The sequence below is a fragment of the Cydia strobilella genome, chromosome 23, assembly GCF_947568885.1.
Source record: "Cydia strobilella chromosome 23, ilCydStro3.1, whole genome shotgun sequence".
NCBI classification, from domain to species: Eukaryota; Metazoa; Arthropoda; class Insecta; order Lepidoptera; family Tortricidae; genus Cydia; species Cydia strobilella.
In genome coordinates, this window is record NC_086063.1 from 6,522,129 (window position 1) to 6,543,456 (window position 21,328).

General features: G+C 39.5%; 1 protein-coding gene and 1 long non-coding RNA gene across 3 annotated transcripts in view; one reads left to right on the forward strand and one right to left on the reverse strand.

Moving 5' to 3' along the window:
- The window catches only part of LOC134751913 (uncharacterized), a 521,238-nt gene that overhangs the window by 337,855 nt on the left and 162,055 nt on the right, over nt 1-21,328 (forward strand). The window lies entirely within an intron of this gene.
- On the reverse strand, nt 4,549-20,589 carry LOC134751731 (F-box only protein 28). 2 transcript variants are annotated; one of them, XM_063687175.1, is made up of 10 exons: nt 20,161-20,589; nt 19,199-19,326; nt 16,887-17,007; nt 16,538-16,727; nt 16,313-16,425; nt 15,846-15,933; nt 14,355-14,441; nt 13,055-13,159; nt 9,112-9,239; nt 4,549-8,355 (listed from the first exon to the last, which is right to left on the reverse strand). In XM_063687175.1, exons 1-10 carry the CDS (start codon nt 20,242-20,244, stop codon nt 8,209-8,211), a joined length of 1,191 nt encoding a protein of 396 aa, XP_063543245.1. In that variant the 5' UTR covers nt 20,245-20,589; the 3' UTR covers nt 4,549-8,208. The 2 variants fall into 2 exon arrangements, with proteins under 2 accessions (XP_063543245.1, XP_063543244.1); XM_063687174.1 differs by having other exon boundaries at nt 15,846-15,936.

A 21,328-nucleotide genomic window follows, 5' to 3' on the forward strand; every position in this document is an offset into this window, starting at 1 on the left:
TAACTAGGTATTTTACTCCTGTGTTTTTCAGGTCACAAATTACAATGTGACCGTTTTCCTTAAAGGATTATCTCATTATCTTTAAAAAAAAAATTATTTTAGGGACGAGTTTATTTTAATTTTCACGTTTAAAATACACTTGAATTTTACGCTGGTGTCTAGAAAGTTTAGAAATCTGGGAAATAAGTACTAAGTGTATTGCAATTTAGGTAGGCCTTCTTTACATTCCAAACGGCTCAACTGAGTCATAACATGGATATACTCGTAGAGGTACATGAAAGACTCATGTTTCCCAGCACTAACTTTCTAGACAAAATCAGCATAATCTTGTAAATAATTTTGTGATACAAAGTTCGTTATTTAGAAACTAGGAATGTTAGTACAAAATGAAACAAACAAGAGCAATATAATTTATTCACTATACAAGTATATTTTTAACTAAGACAATGCTTAAAGTAATAAACATTAAAATTAGTGATACAAAATCTTTGCTGAATGCACTTCAGTCGAAGTCAAGCGTGCGAATGGCGATCGAGAAAATGGCGTCAAAATTTATACATTTCCCGCCAAACCTTAGAACGGCAAATAATATGTGCAAGTTATTTTGTGGAAAGAGAAACCGTGAAAGTAAGTGCGGCATTTATGGTGTACATTACTTGTATGTCGTCAGGTCGTCACTTACTGTTCATTACGTAACTTTTACGTAATTATAATTATGATGGACTTCCGTTTTTAAATGAGTTTAACAATGGTGTTACATTTGTTTTTTTAGGCGTAACACATTGTAAGGAGATAAAAAAAGATTATTAGATAAGTTCCATTGAGGTTAATTTTATCTATGCAACAATAGATTCAAACCAAGGCTTCCACAAACGTTGCAACAAATGGCATGCGATTTTAGATAATTGCTCTAATTAAAAGCAACGAATTTAGTCAATCGACCAAATGCCGCAATGTGTTGCAAATCCTGAATAAAGAAATATTCATTAATCATTCATACATTAAAATCACATGCGATTATCGGTGCCGTTTGGATAGGTCATAACTTTGCGCAAATTTTGAAGGGACAGAGTGTGGAAGTACGACGATAAAAGTCAGATTCCTATGAAATTATGACGAGTGGAACGCTTTGTCACTTAATAGTCGAAACAGTTAACTCCGTCTGACCCTAACCCTACGAATGTTGACTGGATTTTTTTGTGGTATAAATCTATTATTTTTCTATGACCTACTGATCAAAACAATTTAAAAGTCAGAAGTCGTACGTTTCTGCATCGCTCTTGATGTCATCGAAAATATTTGAATATCCTACACAAAAGACGATTGCCCGTCAAAGTTACCTAACTGGGGATGGAAATGTACCTTCTTTAAGAAATTCCGGTCGTAATCTATAAAATTTCGTTTAACAATATAAAATCATCAAATGCGTAACCTCAAATCCTGGATTGCCCGTCAGTTAACTGGGGATGAAAATGTATCTTCCTTAAGAAATTCGGGTCCTAATTTCAAAAATTTCGTTTAACAATTTGCATACCTACTACTCATCAAATGCGTAACCTCAAGACCTCAAATCCTGGATTTTAACAATTCAAATTAGTTACGCAAAAAACGCGTTTTGATTTCTATGGCTCATTAAAAATTCAATATGTAACATAGAAATCTTACGATTTTTGACCACGATTAAAAAAAGAAAGCGTGTGGTTTAGCCGATGGTCTATTAGATTAGGTCTATTACGTATCAAAATGGCTAAATATTACCGGAAGCTGGAGTGTTGCTAAACTTTTGCAATTTATTGGACCGCGATATAAGCTTCGTTGACCACTAATTAATGACAAGTTATGTGCGGCTTTATTTTAGAGTCAGATCAAGACAAGTCTGCAACGAATTTGATAGCACACGCAGTGTAGGTGTTAATTATACGTCATAATTTCATAGAAGTTTGACGTTTAAAATAACACTTGAACTGCGTGTGCTATCAAAATCGTTGCATACTTGTCTTGGTCTGACTCTAACCTCCTTAGGATGGTTTCCATCTGTCCAATATCTTGGTCCAATGTGTATTTGCGTCTCACATTTTGCTTAATGAGAGAGTAAGACGCAATGCACATGGGACAAAGAAATTTGACAGATGGAATACCACCCTTAGGCCCAATAATTGCCATTTGAATTGAATAGTGAAGGATAAATGGTTAAATTTCTTTTATAACATTTAAAACTTTCGCGGTTTAAACACATATTAAATCACATTTAGTCACACAAACCTCTGTTTTGACATTTTGCTGGGACGTCAGTTAGCCGCGACCACGACCAGTGAAACCTGTGTCGAAACGTCGGTAAATAAAGGTAACAAAATAAATTCGCGATAGACCCGTTTCTAAATGTGATTTAATATAAATTTATTTTGTTTTGAAACAAGAGAAATGCAACTGTTCCAATTGAAAATGGTTTAAATTACATTGAATTAATTGTGTGCGTAGACGACATCAAGTTGCTTATTATGTTCTAGCATCCTTATTGACTTAGTAATAAAATCCAAAATCTGCCATACAAACTGCCAGCCCTGCCGGGCGCCCCCGACCGGCGTGCCCCGCGCCCCTGACCGGCCAGAGTACAATTTTCTTTGGTCTTGAATAAATACGGTAAAATAACCTTCAATATTGGATAGATTTGTATATTTTACTCACAATCGGGCATAAATGTCCATTTTTATCCTCGACTATATTGGCCCTTGCTGCGCTCGGACTAATAAATTGCCTCGGATAAAAATGGATCGCTTTATGCCCTTGCTGTACAAATCTACTATTTATTAACTATGTTATTTATTTAAATTCTTATAAAAATTAACAAATTAACCCTACATTTATTTAAAAACATGTGCCTTTTGTTTATCAACTAATTTATTATTAAAATATATTAATGGCGAGTAATTGCTAGTCGTTTTTTGGAGATTCGATCGATTTTATAATCAGACATACTAATTATATTTAAAAAATCACTACATATAATATAATTTATACGAATTTGTTAAAAAAATTGGTGTTACTAATATTTTAATCGGGTTTGTGCAATATTTTCTTATGTAAAAATTATTATATATTTTATTATATTATTGTTTGGGTCATGTGCAATAAAAGTCGTGATTTTTTGAAGCACCTGGCGACTTGTTTAATATCAAAATACTCGCTTATTACGTGCCTTATTTATACAAATAGTTAAGTTGTTATTGTTAATAAAATAATGAGTAAAAAGTTTTCTTTAATTATTTCCCACAATAACACCCGCCATCCACCATCCATGGATCCATGGATGTTTGTCCATTTGATCACGGCTAAACTCGATATTTCCAAACATTTTTGATTCTGTAAAATGTGCTTTATTGTTAATAAAATAATGAGTAAAAAGTTTTCTTTAATTATTTCCCACAATAACACCCGCCATCCACCATCCATGGATCCATGGATGTTTGTCCATTTGATCACGGCTAAACTCGATATTTCCAAACATTTTTGATTCTGTAAAATGTGCTAAGTCTAAAACAAATCCATGCTTTAAATGTCCGGCCTATCTCCATGGTCTGGCCCCGTACCAGGGGTGCGAATGCGAAACTCCTCCTCGCTTCGGGCAAACACGGCTCCGTTCGGCTCAGCATTGCTCCGAGTAATTACTAAGGTTGGCACAACTTAAAGTTCCTTTGTGTTCACGACCACAGATAAGATAATGACTCGAATTTTGACAACCCTAAATAGCCGCAAGGGATACTGCCATATATTAGAAAGAGACAGCATGATTCGACCCTGAACCGCTGTCAAACTTCGGTTTTGTAGGAAGTTTCCTTTCTGTACGGTAGTACTATTATTTATTCTGTGCCCCTACTCTGGTTGTCAAAAGTTGACGTTTGACATTCCACCACAAATCAAACTTAGTATAGAGGATATAATAGGAAAGAGCGGTACTGTCATAGTAAATTTTGTAACCACAGTAAGATCACTGCCGACCAACTGCCGACACACTTCAAAACTAAAAATATTATGAAGATTTATAAAAATACGATAAAATGTATTTAAATATGGATTAATGATTTTTTTTATTAGCAATAATTATTTTTATATGATTTTGACCCATCTTCTTTCACTGATATGCGTTAAAATTGTTAAATAACCGTCAACGCCCTCTATACGAGAGTAGGCCAAAGGTAGTGGCGCAATCTGATCGAGAATCAAATTTTCGTGATTTTCGAGGCACGTTTTTTCCTTAGACTGTATCCATCTATTACGGAGTTATATCTATCTTAGTTAATACATATGACGCCGTATTTTTCTTAGACTTTACACCTTTTCTAAAATTAAGCCTGGCCAGGAATATATGATCACGCGCCATGTTGCGGAATTTCACTGGAACTAATTTTTTCATACTATACTGAACGTCACCCTATTCATGAGAATGAACAGCGCCCTCTTGACAATGATCATATATTACTGGTCAGGCTTTAATAACCGATTTGTAGGAGGACGAGAATTTATATTTAAAAATAATCTAAATAAAAGATGTTTGTCCAAATAATATATTTATTTCTAATAAAGGAGTATTAACATAATACTTTTATGTATTCCCACACTTGTTAGACACAATATAAGTTAGTTTGCCTTACTTTGAACACATAAGTACCATACACGGTCATTTAACCTCCGTATCCATTTCTATAAGTAAACGCATATTTAAAAATTATTTAAATTACCCCGCTTTCGAATTTACCTCAAAGCACCTTAACGTTATAATGACAAATTTGATGTATATGTAGGTACATTTCAATCAATTATTGTTATGAAAAGTGACAGTCGAAAACTATACTTCAAAATTCGTGAATTTTGCGTATTATGGTAGTGCTAGTGCCAAGACAAAACAAAGGCACAACCTTACTTTTAACAAAGGATTTTAATAATCTTTTAATGGCTTTATGTATAACTCAATTAGTCATTTAATAACGCGTACGTGATATTTATAACTTGAAATTAACTATTGTTATGCAGAATCGCAGATTATAATATCAGTCTATATATACATCAGTGATACCCAAAAATCAACATAAAAGTTATAAGTGAATAATGAAGGATTACATACACAAATCAAGAAAAACTTATATAGCCAAAACTTATATTTATATCGGTGCTGAAAATAAAGTGTACGACAAATACATGTTCCCAAAATGTTTGACAAAGTTATAAGTTACTTACTTGTACATTGACAAAGTTATAAGTGCCAATGTTTATAACTTATAAATAAAACGTGTTTTAAGATTATGTACTTATAAATAAACCATGTTAAAATGAAGCACATATGGAAAATGACAATGTTTCATTTTCTAATAAAAATATGGTTCCACTAAGATGGCTATTATAGTTTTTAGAACAAAAACATAAGAAGTATTGTATATAAATTGTATACAGGGTGGCCAAAAAATATGTGCATTCCCGTTGCCAGGGAGTTTTTGGGATTATACTGAGCAACTTTTACTATGGGACCAACCACGAAATCGCGAAAAAAAATTTACCCTCCCATAACAATATATAGAATAGCCGAAGACTGCTCAAAACCGTGAGGAATGACAAAAACTCAATAATAATAATAATCTATACATATCTATATATTTTTTCTAATATATCCAAGTACCTATTCATATTCTCAAGTCAAGAGATGTACCAAACTGACAAAGTTAGGTATTTACTAACATTTATTCCGCAAATTTGAACTCTATTATAAGGCCTTTAGGTTCACTTATCTCGAAATCTGTACATATAAAGGCTACACACATGGCAGTGTAGTAAATTGTTGTTTTTAGGGTTCCGTACCTCAAAAGGTAAAAACGGAACCCTTATAAGATCACTCGTGCCGCTCGTGCGTCTGTCTGTCTGTCCGTCTGTCACAGCCAATTTTTATAAGGTAATTGAACTAATTGAGTATTGGTACATCCCCACTTGTAAAGTCGTACATAGACCCGCCTGTTCCTATTTTTATCGCACGCGCGTAATTATATTACTGTCTCGCCCATGACGCCAAAGGTCAATGACACTGTGCGAGTGGAACAGCAATATAATTATCTGCGTGCGATAGAGACCGGAACAGGCGGGTCAATGTACTAAATTCTTCGTCCTTATTTATATGCATGAGTAATAGCAGAAAAATCGGTATTGTGATATTATTTCATCACACTTGCTCGAAAAAAAATCTTATTTCATGCAGGTGTACTGAAGGACAAAGGCCTATATTGTTCCCGCGGGAGATATGGATTTTGAAAAAAAAAGCTATAACTCCCTCTTGAGTTATAGCTTTTTTTTATTATGTCACTAATTCATACGAACCAAGTAGGTATAAATGAGTTTTACTTTGAAAATACTGACGTTTATATTTTTTTTAAGCTTTAAAATATTTAATTTGATTAATTTAATAGCCGTTTCAAATATTTTTACACAATTTTCAATTGTGGCTGAATGCCGATGGGCCTTCGATGCCTAAACTGCCAAAAAAATTCAATATGGCGGACATATCTTTGAAATGTCACCATATTTAAGAATGACGCTTAAAATTGAGATTTTTCTTCGCAAGTGTGATGGAAAACATGGTGTGTAACTCCGGGGTTAAGAATACTGTTACATGAGTCTTTAATTCACTCCAAGCCTGCAGCTGTCGTGAATATATAGACTCTCGTACAATATTTCACTTACCCCCCACGTTGCACAATGTACTATTACTATCTAGTCAATGTTCGAAAGCTAGGTTGACATTGTTTGTCTCTTTCTTTTTTTATAAGGGTATAAACAGACTTACAATTATTGCTTCGTTACTCTAGTTCACATTGATTAAGATGCGTAAAATCTAAGACAATACGGAATATTACGCAAAACTCTGTGCAGGGGGCACCACTACCACAATCTGAGGGTCTATCGCGAAACAACACCTCTGATGCCTCACCTCACCTCTCACCTCTGGTGTTGCAGGCATCCATAGGCTACGGTGACTGCTTACCATCAGGCGGGCCGTATGCTTGTTTGCCACCGTCGTGGTATAAAAAAAAAAACGAAAATCGAAACTTTGTTATCTAACATCTTTGTCACTTGCATATTCGAGCGATAAAGAGGCAGATAGCGAAATTTCGGATTCGCGTTTCCCGTTAGGTCCTCTGTAAACAAACCGCCTTGATGCATCAATGTCATATTTTTTATCTCTGAAAACTAGTCAAAAAACTGTTCGCCATAGACCCTCAGATCCCCTACGTAGTTTCGCGTAATATTCCCTATTCAGTTTTCGTGAAATAGCGTGCTTGAGCAACGGACACCATAGCGCTTTACTCACAGCTCACAGTAAAATGATTTTATTACTATGGTAGAGCTTTTTAAACGTTAAAAATGTATTTTCACCGATCTGTCTTGGTTAAAATTATATTGACTACAAATGCTGTCATATAAAAAATTGCTTACATTTAGTCACTTAAAGAGCCGCTTAATCGTAAGTTTGTATGGGATATCAACTTCCCGATTACATTTTCAAAATGTACCGCTTTTTTCCTAAAAATCGTTAGCCAGACGATTGACAATAGACAATAAAATGAAACTTTCTAGGCTTAGAGGATATAACCAAACGGAGTAGCCATTAACAGGCGTTCCCCTCTGTCGAAAATAGTCTGCCAATGGTCATACACAATGTATGGACTGACGTTTATCTGACATGGCTATTTTTACGTTACGTCAGGGTGCAAAACTTCCCGCTTCGGGCAAACTCGGCTCCGTTCGGCTCAGCATTGATCCAAGCAATTATTAGGGTTGGCACAACTTGACGTCCATTTGCGTGCACGACCACAGACAAGATCCTGAACTTTGACAACCCTAAATAGCCGAAAGGGATAGTGCAATATATTAGAAAGGGACATCATGGTTAGACCCTGAACCGCTGTCAAACTTCGGTTTTGTAGGAAGTTTCCTTTCTGTACGGTAGTACTATTATTTATTCTGTGGTTACGTATACATTTGAAGTTCCCCTCCCCCGCAAAAATCGGCAGACTTTTTTGTACAGAAAATTCACAACAACAACAACAACAACACACAACAACAACAACACACAACAACAAGGCAACAACAAGACAAGGCGTCTCCGTTTGGTTATATCCTCTAAGTTTCTAGGGTCATCAAAACTCAAGACTTACAATTATTGGTCGGTTACTCTAGTTTCATCTTTTTGACCTCTTCTAATTCTTCAGCGGTGCAATACGGTCTCTTCATAGTGCCCTCAATGTTGCGTGACAAGTTGGTCAGATGACGGATCTCGTTGGTAATGCCACGGATCTTGGCTAACGTTGATTGGACCTGAAAATTATAGGACTATAATTAATTTTGATGTCTTCATAACTTTCCCAGATCGATAGCAAATAATTTTATGAATAGGGGATATTACTACAATGTTCTGCCACCAGAGTACAGCACTAACCTTTTCAGTAAACCATAGAGTAACTTATACATACTGTACATAGCCATCCATACAGAAAAGGCACCCCCCCCTGCATACAAAGTTCTGTAAATTAATATGGACGTGGGGTACCTTTTCTCTGCAGCTGACTGTACCTTTAACAGGTTTTTGACAAGTTTTCGGTTTGAAACCTACCGGGAAACGAGAATCCGAAATTTCGCTATCTGCCTCTTTGTCGCTCGAATGTGCATGCAAGAGTGACAGAGATGTTAGATAACGTAATTTCGATTATCTTATATATAAAAAGCGCTGGTGGCCTAGCGGTAAAGCGTGCGACTTGCAATCCGGAGGTCGGGGGTTCAAAGCTCGTACCAATGAGTTTTTCAGAACTTATGTACGAAATATCAGTTGATATTTACCAGTAGCTTTTCGGTGAAGGAAAACGTGAGGCAACCAGACTAATCCCAACAAGGCCTAGTTTCCCCTCTGGGTTGGAAGGTCAGATGGCAGTCGCTTTCGCAAAAACTAATGCCTACGCCAATTCTTGGGATTAGTTGCCAAGCGGACCCCAGGCTCCCATGAGCCGTGGCAAAAATGCCGGCACAACGCGAGGAAGATGATGATGATGATTTTGACAAAATATGTATTTTATTCACCTTGGTCTTGGGGCTGAGTCTCGGCGCGTCGTGAGAAGTAGATGGCGCATCCGGGGCCGTGGGGGGGTCGTCTTCAGACAGACTGGGCATGCGGATAACTGGCTTCCTCGGTCTCATGTTGGGCAACACTGAAATAAACGTATTAGGAATTTATAAAAAATAAAAGAACTAAAGAAAAAGACGACTTAGACACCTTCACTAATAACTGGCCGGAAACAGCTCAACAACGGGAGTCATGGAAATCTAAGGGAGAGGCCTTTGCCCAGCAGTGGGACACTACAGGTTATAAAATAAAAAAAATAAAAAGTGCCGAAGTCCAACGGTGGCAGAGGCCGGATTTGAACCGAATCACACAGTAAAAAAGCCGATTTTCATGATTTTTTTTAATGGTTCCAATATTATTTAAGTAAAGTTTACATTTAATTTTGAAACAATGTCAAGTAATGCAGAAGAATTATAAAAAAAGATCCAATATAATATCGTTTTCCCCTGATTTTCATTTTCCTATTGACCGCTATTATTGCACATAGTAACAATTTTTTCATAAAAGCTGAAAATATGAAAACTGCTTCTAAAAATTCGCAATTTTATTTTTGATTGAACTCATGGCTTATTTTCTTTTTTTGTTAAAACTTACTGAAAATAACAATTAAATATCCGCGATCCCGGGCACGCACAGCCGTCTCGCTCATGCCTCGCACTGTGAGAGTGAGAGAAGGGACCCACAAGACCTTAAAAATGAAGTGAGAATATGAAGAAATGTCCCATTTTCACCCAAAAGGGTACTTACTGTCGCTTGTCAGTAAGGCGCCATTTCCTTCCAGCTTCAATTAGAAATCAACCTTATCGACAAGCGACAATGTGGTACCTTTTGGTTGAAAACGTCACAAATGATGTACTTACAGTTCCGCCCTCGGCGGTTGGTGCCGATGGGCAGCACGGAGAGGTCCAGCTTGATCTGGCTGCCGAAGTGATGTACTTACAGTTCCGCCCTCGGCGGTTGGTGCCGATGGGCAGCACGGAGAGGTCCAGCTTGATCTGGCTGCCGAAGTGATGTACTTACAGTTCCGCCCTCGGCGGTTGGTGCCGATGGGCAGCACGGAGAGGTCCAGCTTGATCTGGCTGCCGAAGTGATGTACTTACAGTTCCGCCCTCGGCGGTTGGTGCCGATGGGCAGCACGGAGAGGTCCAGCTTGATCTGGCTGCCGAAGTGATGTACTTACAGTTCCGCCCTCGGCGGTTGGTGCCGATGGGCAGCACGGAGAGGTCCAGCTTGATCTGGCTGCCGAAGTGATGTACTTACAGTTCCGCCCTCGGCGGTTGGTGCCGATGGGCAGCACGGAGAGGTCCAGCTTGATCTGGCTGCCGAAGTGATGTACTTACAGTTCCGCCCTCGGCGGTTGGTGCCGATGGGCAGCACGGAGAGGTCCAGCTTGATCTGGCTGCCGAAGTGATGTACTTACAGTTCCGCCCTCGGCGGTTGGTGCCGATGGGCAGCACGGAGAGGTCCAGCTTGATCTGGCTGCCGAAGTGATGTACTTACAGTTCCGCCCTCGGCGGTTGGTGCCGATGGGCAGCACGGAGAGGTCCAGCTTGATCTGGCTGCCGAAGTGATGTACTTACAGTTCCGCCCTCGGCGGTTGGTGCCGATGGGCAGCACGGAGAGGTCCAGCTTGATCTGGCTGCCGAAGTGATGTACTTACAGTTCCGCCCTCGGCGGTTGGTGCCGATGGGCAGCACGGAGAGGTCCAGCTTGATCTGGCTGCCGAAGTGATGTACTTACAGTTCCGCCCTCGGCGGTTGGTGCCGATGGGCAGCACGGAGAGGTCCAGCTTGATCTGGCTGCCGAAGTGATGTACTTACAGTTCCGCCCTCGGCGGTTGGTGCCGATGGGCAGCACGGAGAGGTCCAGCTTGATCTGGCTGCCGAAGTGATGTACTTACAGTTCCGCCCTCGGCGGTTGGTGCCGATGGGCAGCACGGAGAGGTCCAGCTTGATCTGGCTGCCGAAGTGATGTACTTACAGTTCCGCCCTCGGCGGTTGGTGCCGATGGGCAGCACGGAGAGGTCCAGCTTGATCTGGCTGCCGAAGTGATGTACTTACAGTTCCGCCCTCGGCGGTTGGTGCCGATGGGCAGCACGGAGAGGTCCAGCTTGATCTGGCTGCCGAAGTGATGTACTTACAGTTCCGCCCTCGGCGGTTGGTGCCGATGGGCAGCACGGAGAGGTCCAGCTTGATCTGGCTGCCGAAGTGATGTACTTACAGTTCCGCCCTCGGCGGTTGGTGCCGATGGGCAGCACGGAGAGGTCCAGCTTGATCTGGCTGCCGAAGTGATGTACTTACAGTTCCGCCCTCGGCGGTTGGTGCCGATGGGCAGCACGGAGAGGTCCAGCTTGATCTGGCTGCCGAAGTGATGTACTTACAGTTCCGCCCTCGGCGGTTGGTGCCGATGGGCAGCACGGAGAGGTCCAGCTTGATCTGGCTGCCGAAGTGATGTACTTACAGTTCCGCCCTCGGCGGTTGGTGCCGATGGGCAGCACGGAGAGGTCCAGCTTGATCTGGCTGCCGAAGTGATGTACTTACAGTTCCGCCCTCGGCGGTTGGTGCCGATGGGCAGCACGGAGAGGTCCAGCTTGATCTGGCTGCCGAAGTGATGTACTTACAGTTCCGCCCTCGGCGGTTGGTGCCGATGGGCAGCACGGAGAGGTCCAGCTTGATCTGGCTGCCGAAGTGATGTACTTACAGTTCCGCCTTCGGCGGTTGGTGCCGATGGGCAGCACGGAGAGGTCCAGCTTGATCTGGCTGCCGAAGTGATGTACTTACAGTTCCGCCCTCGGCGGTTGGTGCCGATGGGCAGCACGGAGAGGTCCAGCTTGATCTGGCTGCCGAAGTGATGTACTTACAGTTCCGCCCTCGGCGGTTGGTGCCGATGGGCAGCACGGAGAGGTCCAGCTTGATCTGGCTGCCGAAGTGATGTACTTACAGTTCCGCCCTCGGCGGTTGGTGCCGATGGGCAGCACGGAGAGGTCCAGCTTGATCTGGCTGCCGAAGTGATGTACTTACAGTTCCGCCCTCGGCGGTTGGTGCCGATGGGCAGCACGGAGAGGTCCAGCTTGATCTGGCTGCCGAAGTGATGTACTTACAGTTCCGCCCTCGGCGGTTGGTGCCGATGGGCAGCACGGAGAGGTCCAGCTTGATCTGGCTGCCGAAGTGATGTACTTACAGTTCCGCCCTCGGCGGTTGGTGCCGATGGGCAGCACGGAGAGGTCCAGCTTGATCTGGCTGCCGAAGTGATGTACTTACAGTTCCGCCCTCGGCGGTTGGTGCCGATGGGCAGCACGGAGAGGTCCAGCTTGATCTGGCTGCCGAAGTGATGTACTTACAGTTCCGCCCTCGGCGGTTGGTGCCGATGGGCAGCACGGAGAGGTCCAGCTTGATCTGGCTGCCGAAGTGATGTACTTACAGTTCCGCCCTCGGCGGTTGGTGCCGATGGGCAGCACGGAGAGGTCCAGCTTGATCTGGCTGCCGAAGTGATGTACTTACAGTTCCGCCCTCGGCGGTTGGTGCCGATGGGCAGCACGGAGAGGTCCAGCTTGATCTGGCTGCCGAAGTGATGTACTTACAGTTCCGCCCTCGGCGGTTGGTGCCGATGGGCAGCACGGAGAGGTCCAGCTTGATCTGGCTGCCGAAGTGATGTACTTACAGTTCCGCCCTCGGCGGTTGGTGCCGATGGGCAGCACGGAGAGGTCCAGCTTGATCTGGCTGCCGAAGTGATGTACTTACAGTTCCGCCCTCGGCGGTTGGTGCCGATGGGCAGCACGGAGAGGTCCAGCTTGATCTGGCTGCCGAAGTGATGTACTTACAGTTCCGCCCTCGGCGGTTGGTGCCGATGGGCAGCACGGAGAGGTCCAGCTTGATCTGGCTGCCGAAGTGATGTACTTACAGTTCCGCCCTCGGCGGTTGGTGCCGATGGGCAGCACGGAGAGGTCCAGCTTGATCTGGCTGCCGAAGTGACGCAGCGGTGCGGCCGGCGGCGGAGACTCTGCTCCTACAATACACATTATTGTAACTTCAATTTTACATACCCTCAACCGGGGTGAATAGGGATGGCTGGGGTGAATAGGGACGAAACTTTAGTCCCCGGCAAGTTTGGCCGAATTTCACCTTCCCATACAAACAGAGAAACGTTCTCATTTTAAAACTACGTGTTGGATTGTAATCAAACTTTGCACATACAATGAAATGAGGTATATCAAGGTCTGTAATTAGTTTATATAGCTCTAGTATATAAAACAAACGAAATAGAGCAAAAACAAGTTTTGTATGAAAAACTTCAATTTGCTTTATTTTTCAACTATGGTATCTGAAGCTACATAAACTAATTTCAGACCTAGATATATGTGAGTACCAAGTTTCAGAGCAACCTAGCTAGTCATTTTAAAATGAGAGCGTAACTACGTTCGTATGGAGAACCGAGCTTGCCGGGGACTTATTATTATTGGGGCGTTGTGGGCCTTTGAGTGTCACGTCGACCAAACAGTGATCTATTGTGACGGCCCTTTAAAGCTCATTACTAATGCCCGTTGAATCCAGAAAATTCCAGATTCTTTGGGCCGTAATGTTCTGTACCTCATAGGGTTGCAGTACGTGCCGCCCTAAGTAGGTACTTCTTTTTGACATTAGTGGTCCACAGGAACAGAGAATGTGCATTGCAGTGCCAGGGACTTAACCTGTCAATTTGTTAAAAAATACCCCAGCCATCCTTATTCACCCTGGTTTTATTGTACTGGAAAACGAAAATGTTGTATTTTACGATAAATCGAAACAACACAAAGAGCTTCGTATTTTAAAACTACTAGTATAGAATTTAAGTCTAAACATTACATACCACTAGCGCCATTTAGTTAGCATTTGTTTAACTAATCATGTGGGCTAATTTTATTAGTGTATATTTGGGGTAAGTTGTTCGTTATATAAAGATTTATTTGTAAAAATCTGTAAAAATATTTGGGGCATTTTCTATGAAAAGGGACATTATTGTCGATAGCGCTTACGCCGCACAGCGTCGCGCGGCATTGTATTTATATCGGAGCATCGTTTATAATGGCGTAAGCGCCATCGACAATAAGGTCCCTTTTTATAGAAAATATTACATTTAAACAAACATTTATTTCATACTATAAAAATGGGTTTCCGTGTTTTTTCGTATTTCTTAACTGTTACATTGTAGGTGCAGTTAATACCTGAAATACTCGGTCCGACGGCCGGTTTTGTGTGTGTGAGCTCGCTGTAGCGAATATCGCACTCGTCTATACGACGCTTCAGTTCAGCTGAAAATAAAACATGTTGTTGAACTTGAAATCACCAGTCGGGCTAGCACATGATTGGCGCGAGAGTATCTCGCCGCGGTATAGACTACCCGTCCCCCTTTAATTCATACAGTTAGTAAAAGACGGGTAGTCTATCTCACGGCGAGATACTCTCGCGCCAATCATGTCCTCGGCCTACAGAGATCATAATTTTTGAAGAGAAAATTATTAATTACAATTATAGTTTCTTTAAACACTCAAATTATGTCTTAGATATCGTTAACACTCGACTCGATATTTACTTAAGGGGCTATGCGAGATTTTCATAGGTTTTTGACAAGTTTCGAATCGTATCTCCTACTTTTGCACTACATATAGAATCATAAGACAAACGGCTATTGGTTCTTCAATCTTTTATCTCCATTTTTGTCTACCGGATTTTGAAAGAAATGAATACATATTTATTTATGTTTTTTTTAAACATAGTCTAAAAAAAAGACTTTTTTCGTATATCGATTGCTGTGAAAGATCTTACATATATGAAATCTACATATTTGGGTTCGTCTTTGACGTCTATTTGTCTAAGGTTTTAATTTTAAACTTATTAACACAAAAGTTATGGCCCGAAAACCAGTTTTTTGGCCTTAAATTGCCGTTCCTGTTTATATGATAAGAAGAGGGCGGAATTGCTCATGGCAAAAATCAAACGTTAATAGAGTTGGAACGTTGAATTTTATCGACTTTTTCAGCTATCGATAAGTTCAGTCACCTTAAAAAATTCCGGAAATGTGGATTATTAATTTTTTTCATGGAATGTTGCAACAAACGAGAAATATTATCAAATCTAGATAAAAACTATTATCGTTCTTTACCTCTTTAAACTCAGGTGAATGTGTTTTGCTCGTTATGTGAGTTTCAACGCAATATTTTTTAGTTGCTTTAAGTGAACCTTACATTTAGAGCAGTATATTGTTGAGTTGTTTTCGTTGTAAGTAAGACAAGGATACTTCTTTATCAATTTGTTAATTGTTTTTCTGTTTGGATTAACCATTTTTTACAAACGTGAATTAGTTGCAAAAAGACTAGTGGCAGAATGGCAGTTAACTGCCATGCAATTTACTTTTAATCTAATCAAAGAGGTCAAATAGTCAACTAGCTAATCAAAGAGGTTAATGTTAAAGTCAGAAATGTAAAAGGTGACTGGACTTATACGATATACGATAGCTGAAAAAGTAGATAAAATTCAACGTTCCAACTCTATTAACGTTTGATTTTTGCCATTAGCAATTCCGCCCTCTGATGATAAGCTACAAAAAACATTAGAAAACTAAGGGATTCAGATTGAAGGATATTGGGGCCAGGGAGCCCCTTAATCATGGAAATAAAATATATTATTATCAGCCACTTATGAAATTGATGAATTACCAATATTAGCCTCCTGCCTTCTCTGACGCGCCAACATACGCCGTATGACGATACGTTGCCTCCACGCGATCTTCTGGTACTCAATCATCTGCTGAAAACGATACAAAATAAGTACACCATCTTTAAAACTTAGTAACACTTCTTCCTTTTAGGGTTCCGTACCCAAAGGGTAAAAACGGGACTCCGCTGTCCGTCTGTCACCAGGCTGTATCTCATGAACCGTGATAGCTAGCTAGACAGCTGAATTTTTCACAGGTGATGTATTTCTAATGCCGCTATTAAAACAAATACTAAATAGTACGGAACCCTTGGTGGGCGTGTCCGGCTCGCACTTGGCCGGTTTTTTTTTAAAACTACTATCAGTATACCAGTACCAGTAGTTTTTCTTTATTATATGACATCTATTACAGTTTACTATCAGTATAATTTCTTTCTAGTGTGCTACTGAAGTTAATCGATGAACTCACTTTGTTATGGTACTTCTTGTACTGTGTAGCGAGATACAGAGACAGTTTGGCGTTCAGTATGGAGCGACGGCGAAGTGAAGACACCTCCTGACGTATCGCGAGCGGGGAGAATACTGTAAAAAAAAAAATATGTATAAAATTATTCTGTGGCGTCCAAAGTTGCTAAATTTAGCACAAATTATGCCAACTTTTTTTACACTCCCTACAAATTTTAAAAGTCCTTACCATGTGGTCTCGGCGCCATAGGCGCGGCTTGCTGTTGTAACCTCGCCCTTAAAGCCGGTGATATCTTGTCGTCAAAATGTTCTATGGCCATGCTGGAGATGTCCCGTAGCTCCTGTAGGACCTCGTGGGCTCTTGGGGGAGATTTGGAGCTCTCGGCTATGTATAGGACGCGACGGATTTCATCTATCACCTGAAAAACGATATAATCATAATATTTTTATTTAAAATAGATTCTTACAGAACACTTTTCAAATAGGCTGTGACAAACGGACAGACGCACGAGTGATCCTATAAAAGGGTTCCGTTTTTTTCCTTTTGAGGTACGAACCCTAAAACAAGTAAACATTACCTTTCCGGGTATAAAACAGCATACGCCACTGTCGATAAATTTGGAGTATGTCATGTTGAGCATCGATATACGCGTCTCGATCGACGTGAGGATGTCACAGTGACGGGCCAAAGGGTGGTATCTGAAATCACAATTAGATATTTTATTGGGCACGGAAATTGTAAAAAACAAAACTGTTTATTTCTTCAAGTCAATTAATTTAACTCGTGCCAAAACTTACAGAAGTCTTACTAAGATATATCAGATATATGTGATATTTTCTATAAAAAGGGACCTTATTGTCGATGGCGCTTACGCCATTATTAACGATGCTCCGATATAAATACAATGCCGCGCGACGCTGTGCGGCGTAAGCGCCATATCGACAATAAGGTCCCTTTTCATAGAAAATGCCCCATATTACTTACTCAACATAACAAAGAAAATGATGTAATGGTGCTATTTTGTTAATAGGAATAAAACGGGATGATTTGATTAATCAATAGTAATTTAGTTTTGTAATATTTGCTATTACTTCGCCCTAATAAAGAACTTAAAACGAGATCGAATATTTAGCCATTTGAGGGTAGAAACATTACACGATTAAATGAAATAGGTTAAAGCCAGAACGATGAAGGAACAGATACAGGCAGTTTTCTATTTGGTTGGCTAACTAATAAATGGGTTAAGTACCCGAAAATGTAAAAACACAATTTACATTTATTTAACTACCTAAAGACTACACTATATACTATGACTATAGTATGAATTATCTCAGATGATTTTTTCTCTAACCGCTCTTAAAAAAAACAAAAGCCTCTGTTTCCTAAAAGAAACAAAACCGCTCTTAAAAGAAACAAAAGTCTTTGTTTCTTTTAAGAGCGGTCTTCAGTACGTGCCAAAGCAACCATGTCGTTTAAAAAGCAACTATGTATCATGATAGTATTAAGGTTCAAATTTATGTGACAGAGCTGTCAATGAGCATTCAGAAAAAAATCAGGGTGGTCTTTTCTTTGGTATCAACACAACGTGTTATCTTATCTCTGAATGTGCTGTTTCATGAATTTGAACCATATAAATAGAATGGTAAATTTGCTTTTTGAACGGACTTGTTTCCGTTACCTGACGGGGCTATTAGCAGTAAGCAGTGTATATAACCCACTGCATAAAGTAAACAATACCACTTGTTTACCAGGTTAGGGGCGTTAGGGCCCGACCACGAAAAAATCATCTGAGATAATTCATACTATAGACAGTTGTTGAATTTAATAATAGTTACCTAGTAGACTTAATTGGCTTTGCTTCGTTTTTTGCGTTTTTTTTATCTTAACTTAATATTGTATCTAGGACAATTATTACTCATTATTGACCTATTTCAAATTCATTTACTTATCCTAAAAACCTTTTTTCTTCATAATCCTAAAAATACACAATACTCATCTGATTAGCAATAGGTATGCTTCTAGAAAATACATTTTACGACTTAAAGTATTAATAAATAAAATGTCACACGTGACTTCAATACCTACATGACCTCAGAAACGTGAGGTTGATATCATTGTTTGTATAAACTCATACATATTGTAGGTATAATATATGTATATGCATAGCGTAATATATATATATATATATATATATATATATGGGATTACTCGTATGTTGGTCATATCATAATATACCTACTTTTTAGGGTTCCATACCCAAAGGGTAAAAACGGGACCCTATTACTGAGACTCCACTGTCCGTCTGTGTCTGTCACCAGGCTGTATCTCATGACATAAGCCGTGATAGCTAGACAGTTGAAATCACAGATGATGTATTTCTGTTGCCGCTATAAGAATGAATACTAAAAAGTACGGAACCTTCGGTGGGCTCGCACTTGTCCGGTTTTTTTTTAAGACTAGAAAAATCCTGTTTCCCGTGACATTACTAAAAAAACTACTTTGAACTAGATAACATGCCCTATATTTTCTGCACAACGCAGACTAAATTGTTGAAGGTAGAACGTGTTTCAGGTTTAAAGATTTCTACGCGGACGAAACCATGCGCAAATAAATTAGTTGCCTGTTTATTTTTGTATTTAATAGACTGACAATTACCTGATTCAATTCGACTTTATATGTATAAAAACTACTAAATTGAACTACTTTTATATTATACCAATATTATTCACATAGATTTAAGATTAGATCCTAAGTATGCATGTAATATTGCTATGCCCTCACAGGGTCCATGTGGAACTAACCAGACTTTGTAATGCCTATAATACCATGGTTGCAATAAATAAATATGAATATAAATAATAAGCCCTTAATATATTTATTAATTTTTACCTGCGTTCCGATTCCCGCCTCGGCAGCTGAGCTTTAACAGTCTTGAGTGTGAGGGCATGACGTCTCTCTATCATTAGGAACCCACGGTTGAGCATCCGCATTGACAGCTCATTGAACGCCTTACATACCTAGAAACATGAAAAATGTACAAAACAGTGTTGTGACAAGTTCAATTAATGAAATTAAAAAAACATTATTATAATAAGCCCAATCACTCCCACTTCTGCTGCATATCTAATGGCAACTCAAAATTAGTTATCCATCGATATAGTCCTGAAGGTCGCACTATATAATGAGACCTACATATATTATACTGATAAAACAACCCACTAATTATAGTTAAGGGGCCCACTGATTATCAGTCCGCCAGACAATATCAGCCTGTCAGCTAGAACGAAAATTAGACAGTTCTGAACAACTGACAGGCCTGGCCTAATCAGTGGGCCCCTTTAGGTAAAAATTAGGCCCGCATGTTGATGAAAGATTGGGCTGAAAAAGTTTAGCACCTTTGTCAATAGCTGACACATTAGGTATATTGTCCTGTGCCAATAATGCAAGATGATTGATGTATTTTACTTTAAGACTGAAAACTCATGGTAGTTTAACATTGCTTACAGAATAAGACACACTTTTGTAAAACAAAAACAGTATAGCTAGAACAATGAAGCTTCTTTCAAAAGTACCTATATAAATATAAAGTTATAAAACTGCTAGTAAAGCTTTTACTATTTAAATTAAGTTTCTAGGGGGAGTTTTTGTTAAGATCAGATAAATCAAGCTTTTATATACATTGAAAAGTTGTAACAAAAGGAAAATAATTATGAAACATTAAGTGTATGCTTCACAAAAAATAACATGTAATAAAAAAACTGTATATAAAGCAATTATAAGAATCAAAATATACAAGTATAGTCGACAAAGCACTAAACAATCTATTCTTTAAATAAATACAAGGTACTTACCACTCTATTCTTCGCGATTTCGTCATATGTTAAATATGACAGAATATTCTCAATCATTACAACGGGCAGATCGAGTAAATCCATGTTTGATCAGTTTGCAACGGATGAACACTAAAAGCAACACGCCCGCAACTTAATTTTAGTGCATCAGCGGAAAAACATTGCGAAATCACTAGAGGACTTCAAAACTTCTATTCTGGTCTAGAAGATTTGTTTGATAACATTGGCAGTGTCTTGCTGCCTCAGCAGTTTATAGCGTTGGGTTGGTGCATCCGCAATAACAATCACACTATTTTAACGTTTAAAAGAAACTTAGTTGTAGTACCTTCATTGTTTAAAAGAAATACCCTTTTCTTTTGTTATAAAATTATCACGCGAAGCACTTTGACAAATTAATATTAATACGGGTGCGTTCCGAAATCCTAAATGAAATTCCGTGTGGAACTATTTTCAGTATTTGACGCAATTTGAATTGTTGCCATGTGTATTATTTCGTAGTAATGCCTACTTGATAATCTTTTTAGAGCCCATCAAAGAGCATATAATCGGAGCCCATCAAGGCCATCAACGTGCTCACTAGCGGCAGTGCTAAATAATTGATTATTTAAATTTAACGATAGATATTACGCTACGTACTTTATTTTGTATTTAAGTACCTTTTGAATACATTATAATTACGTTGCTGGATTCGTTAATCTATGCGTCCGAAATAAATAAAAAATTGCCGTTTTTGTATTGAGTTCATAAATCGACAAATCCAGCAGGAATCCCTTGGAGGATACATAGAGTAACTTATACTAGAGCGGTACTGTCATAGTAAATTTTGTAACCCCAGTAAATTCACTGCCATCTGTCAACACACTTTAAAACTAAAAATTAAGATTTATAAAAATACGGTAAAATGTATTTAAATATAAATAAATGATTTTTTTATATGCATTATTTATTTTTATGATTTTGACCCATGTTCTTTCACTGATATGCGTTAAAATTGTTAAATAACAAACGAAACAGTCAACGCCATCTATACGACAGTGGGCCAAAACTAGTGGCGCCCTCTGAACGAGAATCAAATTTTCTTGATTTTCGAGGCACGTTTTTTCCTTAGACTATACACATCTATTACGGAGTTATATCCGAATTTACATATCTTTGGAGGATATAACCA

What these genes read in the sequence shown, in the direction of transcription:
- LOC134751731 (XM_063687174.1), bottom strand. Translation starts at nt 20,244, where the DNA reads ATGGATTTACTCGATCTGCCCGTTGTAATGATTGAGAATATTCTGTCA. An exon ending in AGGCGGGAATCGGAACGCAG is followed by an intron (nt 17,008 to 19,198) that starts GTAAAAATTAAT and finishes TTGTGATTTCAG; the next exon opens with ATACCACCCTTTGGCCCGTC. An exon ending in TATGGCGCCGAGACCACATG is followed by an intron (nt 16,426 to 16,537) that starts GTAAGGACTTTT and finishes TTTTTTTTACAG; the next exon opens with TATTCTCCCCGCTCGCGATA.